Source organism: Zalophus californianus, chromosome 5, assembly GCF_009762305.2.
Source record: "Zalophus californianus isolate mZalCal1 chromosome 5, mZalCal1.pri.v2, whole genome shotgun sequence".
In the NCBI taxonomy this organism is placed as follows: domain Eukaryota; kingdom Metazoa; phylum Chordata; class Mammalia; order Carnivora; family Otariidae; genus Zalophus; species Zalophus californianus.
Window position 1 is genome coordinate 46,855,116 of NC_045599.1, and position 15,005 is coordinate 46,870,120.

At 38.5% G+C, this 15,005-nt stretch overlaps 1 protein-coding gene and 1 long non-coding RNA gene across 5 annotated transcripts; one reads left to right on the forward strand and one right to left on the reverse strand.

The window, feature by feature from the left end:
• Positions 1–365: 365 nt before the first annotated feature.
• Positions 366–10,172, reverse strand: DIMT1 (DIMT1 rRNA methyltransferase and ribosome maturation factor). 4 transcript variants are annotated; one of them, XM_027604588.2, is made up of 12 exons: positions 9,906–10,172; positions 9,506–9,579; positions 8,228–8,314; positions 7,023–7,084; positions 6,841–6,934; positions 6,706–6,755; positions 5,518–5,641; positions 5,291–5,383; positions 4,399–4,463; positions 3,763–3,826; positions 2,462–2,568; positions 366–928 (listed from the first exon to the last, which is right to left on the reverse strand). In XM_027604588.2, exons 1-12 carry the CDS (start codon positions 9,982–9,984, stop codon positions 886–888), a joined length of 942 nt encoding a protein of 313 aa, XP_027460389.1. In that variant the 5' UTR covers positions 9,985–10,172; the 3' UTR covers positions 366–885. The 4 variants fall into 4 exon arrangements, with proteins under 4 accessions (XP_027460389.1, XP_027460390.1, XP_027460391.1 ...); XM_027604589.2 differs by having other exon boundaries at positions 9,875–10,066; XM_027604590.2 differs by lacking the exons at positions 9,506–9,579; positions 9,906–10,172 and adding an exon at positions 8,401–9,197.
• A 113-nt stretch (positions 10,173–10,285) lies between these two features.
• On the forward strand, positions 10,286–14,654 carry LOC113929630. Its single transcript, XR_003522266.1, has 4 exons — positions 10,286–10,416; positions 12,150–12,301; positions 12,802–12,869; positions 13,671–14,654. It is a non-coding gene; the product is annotated as an uncharacterized LOC113929630 (long non-coding RNA).
• Positions 14,655–15,005: the final 351 nt, after the last annotated feature.

Here is a 15,005-nt window from a genome sequence, read left to right on the forward strand (position 1 = left end):
AGCCTCTAGTTATGAGAAAATGGCTGGTTGAGATGTTTATTTGTTTTAAATAAGTTGAAGGGCAGAATTTGAACTGTAAAGCCAGTTTTGATTTACAAAACCCTTTGAAATTTTGTTAAACCTGTGGCTTTCCCCAAGAAAAAACATATACTATCATCTTATAGTTCATTTCATTCTAGTTGAGCATCCTCATTTCAGTTAAGGAACCATGCCCAGAAGTCATGTGCCTGGCACCACCGCATGGTGGCGGTAGCGGACTCACGTTTATCCAGAACCCAATGGAGCCTATGATGCTACAGGACAGCTTAAAGGCATAGGCAGTGAGTGAAAGAAGCTGTGTAAGATAAACAGAGAAGAAACGAGAGAAGCAAAATAAGCAGTTGTTTTATTGTGCACATGAATAAAAAGAAATCGTATGGGAAATATGTGAGTGAGTTAAGCATATTTTAACTTTTTTACTATTTGAGGGACAAAGGCCCACAGAGGTCCTCATATAATATATAACAGAAAATAGAACAGTAACATCTTTATACAATAACCTGTTAGAAATGATATATACAATAACCTGTTAGAAATGATAAGTTTAAGTGTAAAGTTGTGCGTGCCTGCGGCTCTTCAAGATTATCATGCATAGATTGGACCCTGCCCTATGTTAGATATTAAAAACACACCACAACCAAAAAACACTTGGGTACTGAGAATTGACTGACTTAATACCATAAAAATTCAGAGTAATAAATGGTGACAGTAGTAGTATTAAGTCAAAAATAGTCAAGCACATAGTGTTCCAGTGAAGCAAAGGCATAGTTCATCTTCTCAAATTATTAAAAATATATAATTCCAGTTTCTTGTTCTTGAGTTTGGAAAATTCTGTTTTCCAGATACCTAAGAAAAATGTATACCTTCTGCATTGAATCCATGTAGCAATCTGAAAAAAGAAACCAAAATGAGATGGTATTGAAAGGTAATTTATTGCATATAACAATGCATAGTTCCTATACCACGAATTCCAAAACAAACACATCAGCAAACCTCTGAAGCCCACCACTCCTAACACTAGTCATTATAGAAACTTTATTCTTCAATTAAATTTGCAAGGTATATATTGGTTAAAATCACATTTTCTTGCCTCTTTTGTCACAGCCTATGTGTCTTAAGTTATGGTGAATTTGACCAAATTATCTTAGACCTCTATTATCCAGACGTAAGAGCTCATTGGCGCTTGTTCTATTTCAACATGGTAAGTGAACAAGAAGCTGTTTGGAACTAGAGACAGAAGGAAAATGAGCGGGTAATCTTAATGTTCATTTTTCCCTCTCTGGGCTCACTATTACTCACGTTCCAATTAAGTACTTAACACATTGCTTTTCTCTCCATACCTTTGTACCTTTTGGATGCTAATTAGCAAACTGCATATGCTTAATAACCTTGAAGAAATTTGGTGAGAATTAAAGAAAGTAAGATGAAATATTTCTATTTAGACATGAGATGATTTTCAGGATGGCCCACAGGAACAGCTGAAGATGGATTAGAATGTTTGAAAAAGGAAGATAGGTACTTATGAATGATGTTCAACTCCTAGGATTAACCTCTGATGAAGACTCAGTAGTACTGCTAGCCTGCCAATATAAAATATAAAATACAAACCCCATCTGTCTTATATGGAACTGTGCTGCCAGCTTAGAAAAGTCAAACCAATTACTTTTATAACAATCTACCCTCATTTTTTATTCAACTCCTAGAACAGAGACGTTGTAAACATGAAGCGACTGAATAGGCAAAAACTGTTCAGTAAGTGATGGTTTATTAGGAAATCAAAGTGTTAGTGCTTAAAAACAGTATGGGTAATTGAAGGCTTATTCTGCTTTCATAAGACTAACTTGCTTAATTCAAGGAAAACACATTTTGGTCTGCACTGCCCCATTAATTATGACACCCTTCTTTTATTATAGGTGTGTAAAACTTGCCTCAGTCGACAAAATAACTATATTATTAAACCAGTTAGAACTGAAAACCAGGTATGATTGTAATTGACATTATTTCATGTGTAGGATCTATTTAACAGTAACTCTTCCCAATACAGAAAAAGAATGAGATTCAACGACATGTATTATGCTGCTTCTACCTTACAGGCTACTTTGAAGACACACACTATTAAGACTACCTATGAATGGGATTTGGGGGAGGAGGCTGAAGGGGAGGAGCACACATACTACAACACACACTGACACAGAGGCTATCTCCAGGCTCGGACTGTTCTTTATTACTGTTCTTAAAATGTTCATTCTGCTGCAGCTAACTAGCCTCCATCTTCTACACCAAATACTATTCCATACTATGGAAGTGCTATGCAATAACCCCAGGTAGCACCTTATACCGCTTAAAAGCCTTTAAATCTCTAATCGGAAGGTGTCACAGTAAAGAAATGTAAACACTTAGGAAAAAAGAACAATGTAATTACCTGATGAAGTCATCTATGTCCATGGAACGGGCCCGCTTGTCACTAAAACCTGTGCTGGTTAGGATTTGCTGTATTTTATCTGCTATGCTGAAATATTCTGGTATTATCTATCAATATAAGATTCATAATAAATGAACAACATATCTTTAATGAAGTCACGTTGGCTCTTTTTTGCTTTTTTAGTCCAGTAACTGATAAAATAGTCACCTTTATCTGCTCACAGCAGTTTGAAAAGCCTATTTTTGCAGATCAGACTTGGACCTCTAATTAGTTAAGGGGTTAATCTTCAGCACATACCAAATACTCAGAAAACTTTGAATGAGTTAAACTTGTATACTGCCCTTTTTCTTAAAAATTCTGAAATAGTTAACAGTTTCAGGAGTAAGGTACTTCATGTCAAAAAATAATTAAAGCTATAAACTGAATTTTATAGCAACTGTTACTCCTTTAAAAATATCTCAAATTTTCTTGGCACAAATTTAATTTTATCAGCCACTTTTTCTCAAAGAGATGACCTCCAATCCTGGGGAATATTAAATATTTCATACCTCACATCCTTCCTCCAAAGATTTTTCTTAATCCCGTTTAATATTTTCCTACCTAGGCAGTTGTTTGATGACTTTGCCCATAAAAAAGAAAATGAAGGTAGCAAAATGATATATTAAACCATATAAGATCTGAGTCAAAAAATGCAATGGAAATTTGCTCTTATCTTTCTGCTCTGTTTAATTAATTTGAAAGAACTAAAAAGTTATCAGACATCACAGTTATGTATATGGCTATGTGTATGTGTGCTGACACACATACAAAATTGGTTAAAGAAAATGCTGCACAGATAATAAAGAGGCATGAGGCTTACAACAAAAAATCTGCTATTCAGCCAATAATTATTTCAATTTCTGAGTATTAAAAAAAGTTACTGAGAAAATGGTAACTTTAAATTGAATTGCCACATGAGCAACAAACAAGGCAATTCAGAGCATAGCAAATGGTACATAATTTGAGCTGAGCAAGCTACACATGCCTAAAGCTTTGGGAAAATTATGACTCAATTGAATCTCTTTTTATGTCTAAAAACAACTGTCTAGTTAAAGAAGCTCAAGTGGAGTAATCAAGGCCACTTGGATCTATTCCAAGAATACACAGTAGTATTGACCTATTAGAGTTCAAGTTAAGGTTGTGCTAGTTACACATCACTTTTAAAGATCAAGTGATGATAGATGAAAAAGAATAAGAAGTGGAGAAACATTTTAAAACAACAAATCGGAACCACAGAGACAACAGAAATATTTTTTGCTTACAATATTATGGATCGAACAGTGAATTCTGTAGTTTTTTTCCAATAGCTGTTGTACTGCGCTTGACCTATAGCATAAAGAAGCGACATTGCTATTATTCCAAGATCAAAGATTATAATTTCCTTTCAGTTTATTATAAAGTAAAATGTATGCTCCATGTAGTAAAATTAAGGGACTAAAAGGCGTTGAATATTAAGAAACAATCACAAACTAGTTATATTTAAAAAGTAAAGTTCTAATAAAAATCTCAAATTCTTAACATCACCTAAACTCAAAACACCACCTAAAAAAAAAAATGAAATAACGGCTTTCAGAACCTCTCTTTTGCCCTTAGGCTTCAAACTGCTATTTAAAAATATTTCCAAGTTAATAAAATTGCATGAATTTTTCACAAGTGTTGAAAGGAAAAATGAGACAATGTGTGGTTTTTGTTTTTTCCCGTTTTGCCAAAAAACCTGATGTAATTCCAAATTCCAGGAACTTTCTTTGTTAAATTTTTCTGCCCCCCCAAAGTACAAAGTTAGTGAAAAAGGAAAAGTGTGTCTGGACATGGGTAGTCTTTATGCTTTAGGGTATTTGTTCAGGATAAGTTCCTACAGCACTGGTCCTTCATATATCATAAATGAGTAAAATACTCACTTAAATGCAGCAGAGAGTGTCTTGTTTTTCCTAACGAAGGTGATCCTTACTAGGCCATCCCATTCCTGAAACAGAAGATGGATCATTTCTTAAAAATATCAAACCTTGCCTATGTCTCCTAGGTATTATTTTGTCTTTTAATATATAAAACTGAAAGAACCTTCTGGAGTGATGAAAATGTTCTGTATCTTGATCTGGCTGACCCATGCAAAAAATAAGATATGTACGTGATTTTTGGCACTTTAGTCCACCTTACTGAAAATTTTATCCTCAATTTTAAAAATTAGAAAAATTGTTCCACACCTGAACAAAGAACACTGACATTTATTGAAATCAAAGTACCATTTTCAAAAAACATAATTCAAAACAGACATGAATTAATAGCCTATGCAACATACCTAAACCACCCTATAGGAGTAACTAACAAACCACTCCATTACCAGGAGTACTGACCACACAAGTAACCATGTTTTTATCCAAATAGACTGCAGTATGGATTTACATCAAGTGATGCAACTTCTCTTTTTAAATTGCAGAAATATGAATTATGATTAAAAAGTGTTATTCATAATATTCCTCTAACAACTACATTTTATCTTGTTTCCTAAGTCGTACTCAGATAGATACATGCTTCTGTAGCCATACTTGATAGCAAAACGCAAAGGCATTCCAAGCTGTACTTTTTGCAAACATTTTCCATGCTTTTTTGTGCTCTTCACAATGATCTTACATCCAAATATTCCATCTACTCCCAGCACAGGGATGTCATCATTAGCATTTTCGTGTCTGGACATTTAGGTTAACTCAGTATTTTTCTGCTGCTAGAGACATACATCTTCCAGCTTGGTCTTTTTTCCTCCTTTACTTAACGACTTTAGTACTTTAACCTCACCTGAAAATTGATAGGTGGTGGTGGATTCTTAGGTTCTATTCTTACGACACTGGATTCTACCTTGGGTGGTGGCCTGAAGTTATTCTTTCCAACCTGTTAATCAGAAAATAAGGAGTCCTCTCAAAAAGAGTTTTAAATTTAGTAATCAAATATGCTTTCCTCACAGAAGGCACAACTAGATGCTCACGGATGAGGTAAGCCACATTATTTCACTAATAGTCACTTACTTTCATCAGATGGTCCACACGTGCTAAGAGCTGTGTATTGATTGAGAGTCTGCAGTATAATTTATCTCCAGGCTTTGCAACTAGTCGGAGAGCAAATTCTCTTTGAAACATAAGTACAGCACATCTGAAGAGAGAGTAGAAAAGGAATAAGGAAAATGGTTACTTTTAACTATAAATGTATTTCAACTTCAATTAATTTTCTTGGGTGGTAAATAGAACAAAGCAGTATCTGTGGTTAAGGAGAATTCGTTCAGCTGATTAGAAGGCAGAACACTTTCAGCTTTAGCTTTATTACCACAAAATGAGCCAGCGGGCTTTTCATTTTATAAGGGCTACACCACTAACTCTTTGCACATGTAAGCCCTCTGTGTTCAGATGAGAAAGCAGTTCAGATAAGCACTAGTCCATTATCCCTTCTAGGGGAAAAAAAAAACAAAACTCAAACAAAATTAGCTCGGCAGCCCAATGGTATTTATGGGGAAGAAAACACCCTAATGGAAGAGCTGGGGCAAGAGAGACAGGTTGTGACACTGGTGTCCTGATTTCCCAAGTTAAGGAATGTGGACGTTGGAAAGCAATGCAGAGGCTTTTTGGAGACTCTTGAATAGGAAAAGAGCATCTTCAAAGCTGAGCTTTGACTTTGAAACTTTTTTGACAACGAGTCCTACTAAGAAATACATTTGACATTGCAACCTACGCCACAAATATCTGTACATGTATGTGTTTATGTAACAAGCAAAAGTTTCACAAAACTGTAATCACCTGGGCTACATACAATGAATGCCCTCTGATATACTCTATTCCATGTCATTAAAAAAAATGGTCACGACTCAGTAAATTTATAACCAGTAAGGGGTTTCTGAATTGAGTTTGAAAACCCCTGTTACATAATGTGCCTAGTGACTAGTTCTGAGGCTGTTGAGACGTAAGGTAATAAAGAGTCTGACCTGGACTAATGGCAAGAGTATTAGAAAACAGGGAAAGGCCATTTGGTCTCAGAAGCAGGACTTACACTGTACCTCCCCCCGAAACTCTGTCAAATGAATAAAAAAGAGAGAGAAAGGCCTCCACACAAATAGGTATTTTCTACAAAACACATTCTCCAATAGTTTTTTAATTGAATTAACTATCATCTTTGGCTGTCCACGGCCTAAAATTTGGTGGTAATTTTGGTCTTTTGTCACAAACCTGAAAAAAGGTCGGTGCAGCAACAGCTTGAAGACAAAAGGGGAAGAGATCTGTAAGAGAATTAACTAGTTATTTCTGGGAAAGACACATCACAGAAACATTTTGTATAATGTTCCCAACAATTCGAAAACATACCTGATATGGCAAATTTGCCACACAAGCATCAAAGAATGGTAGATCTGTTTTCAACACGTCACCCACCAGTACTTGAAGTTTGCTGGCCAGAGGCCTAATAATAAGAAAAATAGCAATTAAAAAAGAGCACTGTTTCATGAGACTGAAATGCACTTTAATTCTTCACGCATACTCATACTCACGTGCCCTGAACTCTTTTGTGAAGTTCTGCTACTAGCCTTGGGTCAAGTTCACAGGCAATTACCTATATTAAAAAAAAAAAAAAGTATTTGGGGGTTAATTATGGAGCATAAATCTTGTTATCTCAATCCTAACTCTTACATGGTTAACATGAATCAAACTTTTTTCACCAATTCTACCTCCAATTTTCCTTCAATTCTACTCTACCATTTCAAACAACAAAGAACACCATCGGAAAAACAGACTCTGCTCTGAGTGGCCCCTGTTCAAATGGCTCCCACTCTTACTGGGCTCTGGTAAGGCAGTTCCCTCATTGTGCCCCTTGAGGCCTTTGGATGGTAACTGTTTCCTGCTGTTGCTAGCCCATGGGTATTCCAGTAATGCCTACTGGCTCTCCTAATCCCATTCCTACATTCTGGATCCATTCAACTGGAAACTGGGTCAGCCACACATACAGAAGCTACCAGCAGCGGCCAGGTGGCATCCCAATCTCATGGTGCAGCTCTTTAGATCTCCTCCTCTAGGTTCCAATACTCCAGCCTCCTTGCTTTGTCCCCCTGAGCCTAGAGATGGTAGCTCCTCTTTGTAATTATTATTTTTGGGCTACTTCAGTGTTCCCATTTTATTCTTTTAGTCATCTAACAACAACGTAAACAACTCCCTATATTAAATGCCCTGTACTGAAAAATCGAATGTGGTTTCTGTTTTCCTGATTAATACATCCCATATTCTCTTTTTCGTAATGCATTTTTTGAAATGGAGATACAGTTGACATTATAACGTTATATTAGTTTCAGGTGTACAACATAACATGTATATACTACAAAATACGTATATATTGTGAAAAAGTCTAGTTAGCATCCATTGCCACACATATTTATACATAAAATATTAAAATTTTGTTTTGTGATGAGAACTTTTAAGATCTACTCTCTTAGCAGCTTTAAAATATACATATGATACTGTTGCTAACTATAGCGACCATGCTGTAAATTCCATTCCCAGGACTTACTCATTTTATAACTGGAAGTTTGTATTTTTGACCACTTTTATCCATTTTGCCCATATTTGTTAAGATAAAGCTGTTAGCAAAGTATCAAGGGTTGCTGTTAAAGAACAATTAATTAAAATAGATTTCTATTTGTAAACCAGGTGAGCTTGCTCACATAGTCATTTCTGATACCAAAACACAAAATTACCTTTTTACCTTTTTAGCCTTTTCTAGCAACTTTACAGTCATATTGCCAGTTCCAGGTCCAACTTCCAGCACCACATCAGTTGGTCTTAAGGCAGCCTGCAAGCAAGCACAACCACTTTAGCTTTACTGGCACATCTGAGCACGTCATTTATTTTACACACTTATTTACACATTTATTTTACCTTTGCTCAAAAGCACGTGGTTAAAGCGATTCTTATTCTGACTCCACTTCTGTGAGATTCCTTCATGATCTACGTGCTTGACAAAACTTTCTCATTAACATTAGGCGCAAGTGGAAATCTGGCATCTCTTCTAAGCTGGGGCAATAGTTGGGAGTCAGAAAACTTTAGGAGTCAGAAAAGCAGGAATAGCAGTTCTTTCTGGGAATGGCTTTCTGTCTTCTACCTCAGAGATGATTCCAACAGCCTCTTTTTACCAACTCTTATTATCAGTAAGCTCAAACAAGAAAGGACTGCATATGATGATCTTGCCTGAGAATCACAGCATGTTGTGCTGGGATTTCTCAATTTTCAACCCATGTATGGTTTCAGGGATAGGAATACCTAGAAATTGTACACAAACCCGGGTGTTTGCATGGTACAAAGCTGCCGCGTTCTGCGTGCACAGCTTTCATCAGATGCTCAAAGGAAATCCATGAGCCAAAAAGGTTAAAAAATTAGGCCCTCGTTTGGCAAACAACATTACGTCAAGATGACATAGTCTCTAAATATGTAATGTTCTCTCTACGGCTCCAGGATGCCTCCTTTGTAACTGAGAATGTAATCTGTACCACATAGATTTCATGTTAAGGTACTCAATCATCCAGAACAGTAAGAGAACATCCATTACCCATGCCAGAAGAATACTCGGAAGGGTTTATATGAGGCACTGGATTGTACCATGTAAGTTTCTCTGTGGAAAAAACTTCCTAAGCTGTCATTATGACATCTTTTTAGGCTCTGGAGTAAATAAAAACTAACAGTGATAGATGGTGTCTAGGAAAAAAAGTGATTAGGAATAGAAAAATAATCTGGAATTGAACAAGTACCAAGGTCCAGCTACGAAGTAAATAATCTACAGAAAGATTTGGAGCCTGGGGAAACTCAGACCCACAGAATAAAGCAAATCACGCCAAGGTCAGCCTATGAATCCCAGACAATTCTTCAATTCATTCTACAGATATATAGAGAGCATCTATTTTGCGACAGACATCCTCTGTGCGCTGAAGTATTCCTAAGAACAAAATCAATAACCCAACAACTCTCTCCTTTTCTCTTCCACACCCACCTTATCGATAATGCTGTTAACAATGAGAGGATTTTTCAAAATGTGCTGCCCAATCCCCGTGTTGAACATGAGTCCTGGAAGAAAACACGAAAGAGCCTTAATTTCCCAAGGAAAAGTAGACCTGATACCGTTCCAGAGAAAGCAGGGTGGCTGGGGTTAGATCTCTGCACCAACGAGAGCCACCATCGAACGTCACGCTTGGAGCCGAGGTGACACACTGCCTTAAGTCCACCCCTCCTGCAGGAAAGGAAGGCAGAGGCGGCGCAAGGCCTGCCGCCGGCGACCCGCGAGAGCCGCCGCCACCGGCCTTACTGTCCCGGCCCAGATCTGGGTCCGTGTCCCCGAACAAGTCCTGCCGGATGATCAGACCTGAACACAGCCCCCTCCTGGCTGTCCCCACCTCCCGCGCTCTTCAGCTCCCGGCTCTCTTTGAGCCGCTCGCGACGGCGACCGCTCGTCCCCGACTTGATCTTCGGCATCACCGCGGGCTCAGACGCACGGGCTTTGGAGAGTAGAGGGGACCAAAGTCGGCTAGCCAGCACCACACGTGGGAACTTCCACCCCGGAACTGCCAGCACCACTTCCCGCCACGCGGGGGAGAGGCTAGGGCCCAGCCCCCGTTCGCCGTGGGCTCCGCCCCCAGAGAGGGGACCGACCTTGGAGCCCCGTGGCCGCCGGGAATTGTAGTCATGAGGAGGAGGAAGCCCTAAACTCGAGAGACTACAAATCCCAGAAGACACCGCGCCGCTGATCCTGGCTGTTTGGATTGGCTAGTTTAGAGTCGGGGTGGGGCCTCTCGCCCTGGTCGGCGCGGAGTTGGTCCGGGAGGTTTTGGGGTGGTGCTCTCGAAGACGTGGAGGCGGTTTAAATTATATCATGCCGTTAGGAGTGTGGATGTTTCGTCAAGCCAGGTGCTGGGACCCGCGAAATCCAAAGAAGGTTTCTTTCTATCCTGTGCCTCGCTCCCGTTTTCCAGCAAACTCTGGGGTGGGGAACCAAGGATCTTGGAATGAGGAGTTTGCTCCCTTGCGCTAGTGACTTCGCTGCTTGGGTTGTGGAGAGGACCTCCGAGAATGTAACAGATCTTTACTTCCCCTAGGGCTCCCAGTTGCTTTGCTTCCTTTTGTGCCATTGATTCATTCCCCAAACGTTTATCGGACTCCAGCTGCGATTAAACACTACTGGGTGCTGTAGATTCAAAGTTAAATTTAAAAACTGCTCTTCCCAGAGTCTATTTTATTGAGAGAGAGGCAGAAAGTCCGAAACGCTGTAAATGTGGGTATAAGTTTTTGTATTGGGTTTTGTGGTAGGACTGTATCCGATTGTAAGCTCCGTGTGTACAAGGTCCACCTCTGTTTGGCCTGCCAGTGTAACGACTCTCAGTTTTTAATTTTTCAGTGTGTGCTCTATTTTCTTTTCTTTTTTTTAAGATTTTATCTCTTTATTTGACAGAGAGAGACAGGGCGAGAGAGGGAACACAAGCAGGGGGAGTGGGAGAGGGAGAAGCAGGCTTCCCGCTGAGCAGGGAGCCCGACGCGGGGCTCGATCCTAGGAGCCTGGGATCATGACCTGAGCCGAAGGCAGAGGCTTAACGACTGAGCCACCCAGGTGCCCCAATGTGTGCTCTATTTTCTTGAAGAAAGTTTCTTCTGTTTGGATTACCAAAGCTGCCTCTTCCTCGAGCAACTAGTATGTGTGCATCCCCAAGCCTTGATCTTTCTTTGCTGTAATTCTAACTCAGGAAAAAACTCATAACCTTAGTAACATCTTCAACTACTTATTTCATTCCATTAATCGTTAATTTATTACACAATTCTGAAGAGCCTGTGTTCCAGGTACTGTGTCAAATATTAGGAATAAAAAGATGAACATGAATGACCACTGTTTTTAAGGAACTTGCTGTCAAGAGAGGGAGACATGCAAGTTATTATAATGATAACATATTTGCTGTTACATGCCAGGTACTTTGGATACCTTATTTCATTTAATCTTTTCAAACAGTTGTCTGAACTAAGTCTTATCATTATATCCATTTTACAGATGAGGTTGAAGGACAAAAATGTTTAATATTTTGCTCAAGATCACACAGTAAATGACAGCTGCATCTTGAACCTACATCTGTATTCCAAAGGTTGTGGGTTTTTAAAAAAAGGTATGATGATGATTAGCACAGTGGCTAATATTTGAGGAAGTTGGGGAACATTTTCAAACTACAATAGTTGAGTGGAGTCTTTAAAGGACAAACAAAAATTAGCTAGGGGAAACTTGGGAATTTAGAGGAAAACGTAGTCACAAAGACAAGATACAAAGAAGTTTAAGGGAGAAAAAGAAACTTGGTATAGCTGAGGAATGAATGGGAAAGGTAAATAGGGTCTTACTACCAAGGGCCTAAAATGTTATGCCAGGGAGCAATGGTGGTCACTGAGGAACCAGAATAACCATTTTGCATTTTCTCCTCCTCTCCCGGCTCTGCGAATTGCCAGAGATCACACAATAGTGTAGGTAGGAGACATTCATGGGCTTCACTTTTAGCTCTTGCTCTCTTAGCTCTAGTACTCTTCTTGAATTTTCTCTAATGTCTCCATAAAAGATCTTCAGACCTGCTGAATTCTTCTCAGACTTGTTCCCCCTTCCACCTCCCCAGTTCCCTCTCAGCAGAAGACCTTGCCTTTTACTTCCCAAGAGAAGTGCAAGATCACCTCAAGGACATGCGCATCTTCCTGGGTTACTACTGTTCGACCCTCTGAGCAAAGCAAAGAGGAACTTTCTTTCTGGTGGGGAAAAACAGACATTACGGTAGGTGGTGATGAGTGTGCAGGGAAAAGCAAAGCAGAGGTGATAGAGATCAACAGGATGGGTGGGAGAGGCTATTTTATGTAGCGTGGTCTGGCAAGATTATCTCCCATGACGGAGATAATCTAATCAGAGACCCGAGGACACAAATCTAGAAGTGACTCACACCCTGGCGTTTCTGCTGTAACTAACGGCAAGACAGTAAGTGAGGAAAGCATGAGGGTAGGAGACATTGTGAATGGAAGTACATGGTACAACAGAAGGAAAGGGGTGCAGTTTTTGTTAGGAGAGTTCATATGGACAGGCCAGGGAGAGCTTGAAATTTTGGAGTGGGGAGATAGTTCTACTAGTCGGGGTGGGGGGAAAGGTTTAGCATTAAACTCCTAGGTAAATCCGTGTCATAGTTTACTATTGGGTACTGCAAAATGTAGGTCCCCTCTGCTTTTGCTGAAGAGTGAATAGAGTAGACAGCAAGGATGGAAACCCCAGTGTTATTTTTTTAGGAGTAAAATGGCAAGACCCTCCTAGAAGAAGCCACATGTTTTAAGGCACAGAAAACTAAATGACTAAGGTGAGTGTGTACATTTAGTTTACCTAGAATCTAAACTGGTGTTCGTCCATATGTGACTCTTGGACCACCTGCATTAGAAATACTGCAGCACATGTTAGGGCTGAATTGTATCCTCCCAAAATCCATCTGTTAAAGCCCTAACCTCTTGTACCTCACAGTGTGTCCCTATTTGGAGTTAGGACTTTTAAAGAAATGATTAAACAGAATGAGATCACTAGGCTCGGCCCTAATCCAAAGACTGGTATCCTCATAAAAGGAGGAAATTTGTATACACGAAACACCGAGGGTGTGTGTGCACAGAGAGAAGACCTTAGGGGGACGCAGGGAGAAGGTGGCGTCTAAAGCCAAGGACAGAAGCCTTAGGAGAAACCAACCATGCTGACACCTAGATCTTCAATTTCTAGCCTCTAGAACTGTGAGAACTAGAGGTTAGAAACTGTGAGAAAATAAATTTCTATTCTTTAAGCCACCAGTATCATAGTCTGTGGTATTTGGTATGGCAGCCCAAGCAAACTAATACAGCACATAATGAAAACTCACATTTACAAGCCCTCCCCTGACCATTTTGGATCAGAGTAGGTTTGGGCCCTGGCAGATGCATTTTTAACAAACCCTCTAGGAAATTCTGGTGTACACCACAGGTAACGATTCATTACTTTCTGCACTAAAATAAACTAGATTGAGGAATTTCTACAGAAAAGAAGATGGAGAGGGCTACTGTCACCAGTATGGGAAACTTGTTCTTATAACTGGGATCCCTTATTATTCTGCCCATATTTACCAATTTTCTTTTCCTGTTAGGATCAAGGCGGCATTCAGAAGTGAGATAATATTGGGTGCACCATGGATCCATAAGTCCTAGAAAATTATGTGACACTGGGTTATGAGCTGCATTAAAGACATGAGCATTGGGAATTTATGCTGGAATGTATTTGAGTTAACTTTGCAGCCACGAATGGCTTTGAATTATAATAAATAATCTTATGCTTTTCTGGTTCATGTTTATCTCCTTTGTTAATTACAAATAATCATTTTTCAGTTTGGATGTGCACAGTGGATTCATTGCCATTCTTATATTTTTTGTTTTTTAATGTAATATAACTTGAAGAAGAATTGTAATAACATTTGCTTTGGTAGAAGAGGCCCACTTAAATTCACAGCATGCCTGAAGTAATAACATTGTAAATGTGGCAGGAAATATAATAAAGAATAACAATAAAATGTTGTAAGCATTTTCTTGTAAAAAATATAGTTCCTTAAAGACTTTTAATGTATTGAAATGTCATAAAAACATCAAGAATGTTTGAATTTCACACTTTTAACATAGATTCACTAACAGAAATACTGTGTTCTTTTGAAAAAGGAATATCATTCACTTGGACAAGATAAAACAAAATCAAATTGAAATATAATTAAATCAACTGTTTAATTTGATTAAAACACTGGAGCATTATGATTGTGCCAATATTCAAATCTAAATGGTAAAACGAAACTCTACACTACAAAACCGGACAATTTCAAAGAATACCTAGTGTCTTAATTTCTACTATGATGTCTAAATCTTAACAGAAAAATGTAATGACACTTGGGTGAAAGAAGCTACATACCTTGAATACTTTGGGCAAGATTCTTCTATACACATGTTCTAATTTTTTTTCAGATCATTATAAATGCTGTCTTAAGGTATTAAAACTAATTAAGAAACACAATTAAGTTCTCTGTTTAATACCAGCCTGAGTCTAAGCATTGTCAATGAATAGCTAATATCTAATAATTGCTTCCCCAAAAATGTCTGTCGGAGAAATGTTTTCATATCATCACCATAAAATGTCATGTTACAAAATGAAGCTTTTGAAGCTTTACAAATACAACAAAAAATAAATTATTGTACTGAGAATACTAATTGTGAATTATAATAGAGCCTATTTTATATTTTAATTCTACATTTATAAATATCATATTTTATTATATTATGTTTTATGGGCATTGAAGTACTTTTCACGCAATTTGATTTTCAGTGAGCCCCTGGGAAGTTTGTTAGGGCAAGCATGATTACCCTGTTTTACATAGGAAGAAACTGAGTCTCACTAAGATTAAAGGTACTTGCTCAGGGTCCTTCAGATAGCAAGCAGCAGA

Bases quoted from the DNA above. Each gene is read 5' to 3' on its own strand.
- DIMT1 (XM_027604588.2), bottom strand. From the start codon at position 9,984: ATGCCGAAGATCAAGTCGGGGACGAGCGGTCGCCGTCGCGAGCGGCTC. The intron at 3,827-4,398 runs GTGAGTATTTTA...TTTATGCTATAG, and splicing joins ACACTCTCTGCTGCATTTAA to GTCAAGCGCAGTACAACAGC. The intron at 929-2,461 runs GTAATTACATTG...TTCTTTTTTCAG, and splicing joins GACATAGATGACTTCATCAG to ATTGCTACATGGATTCAATG.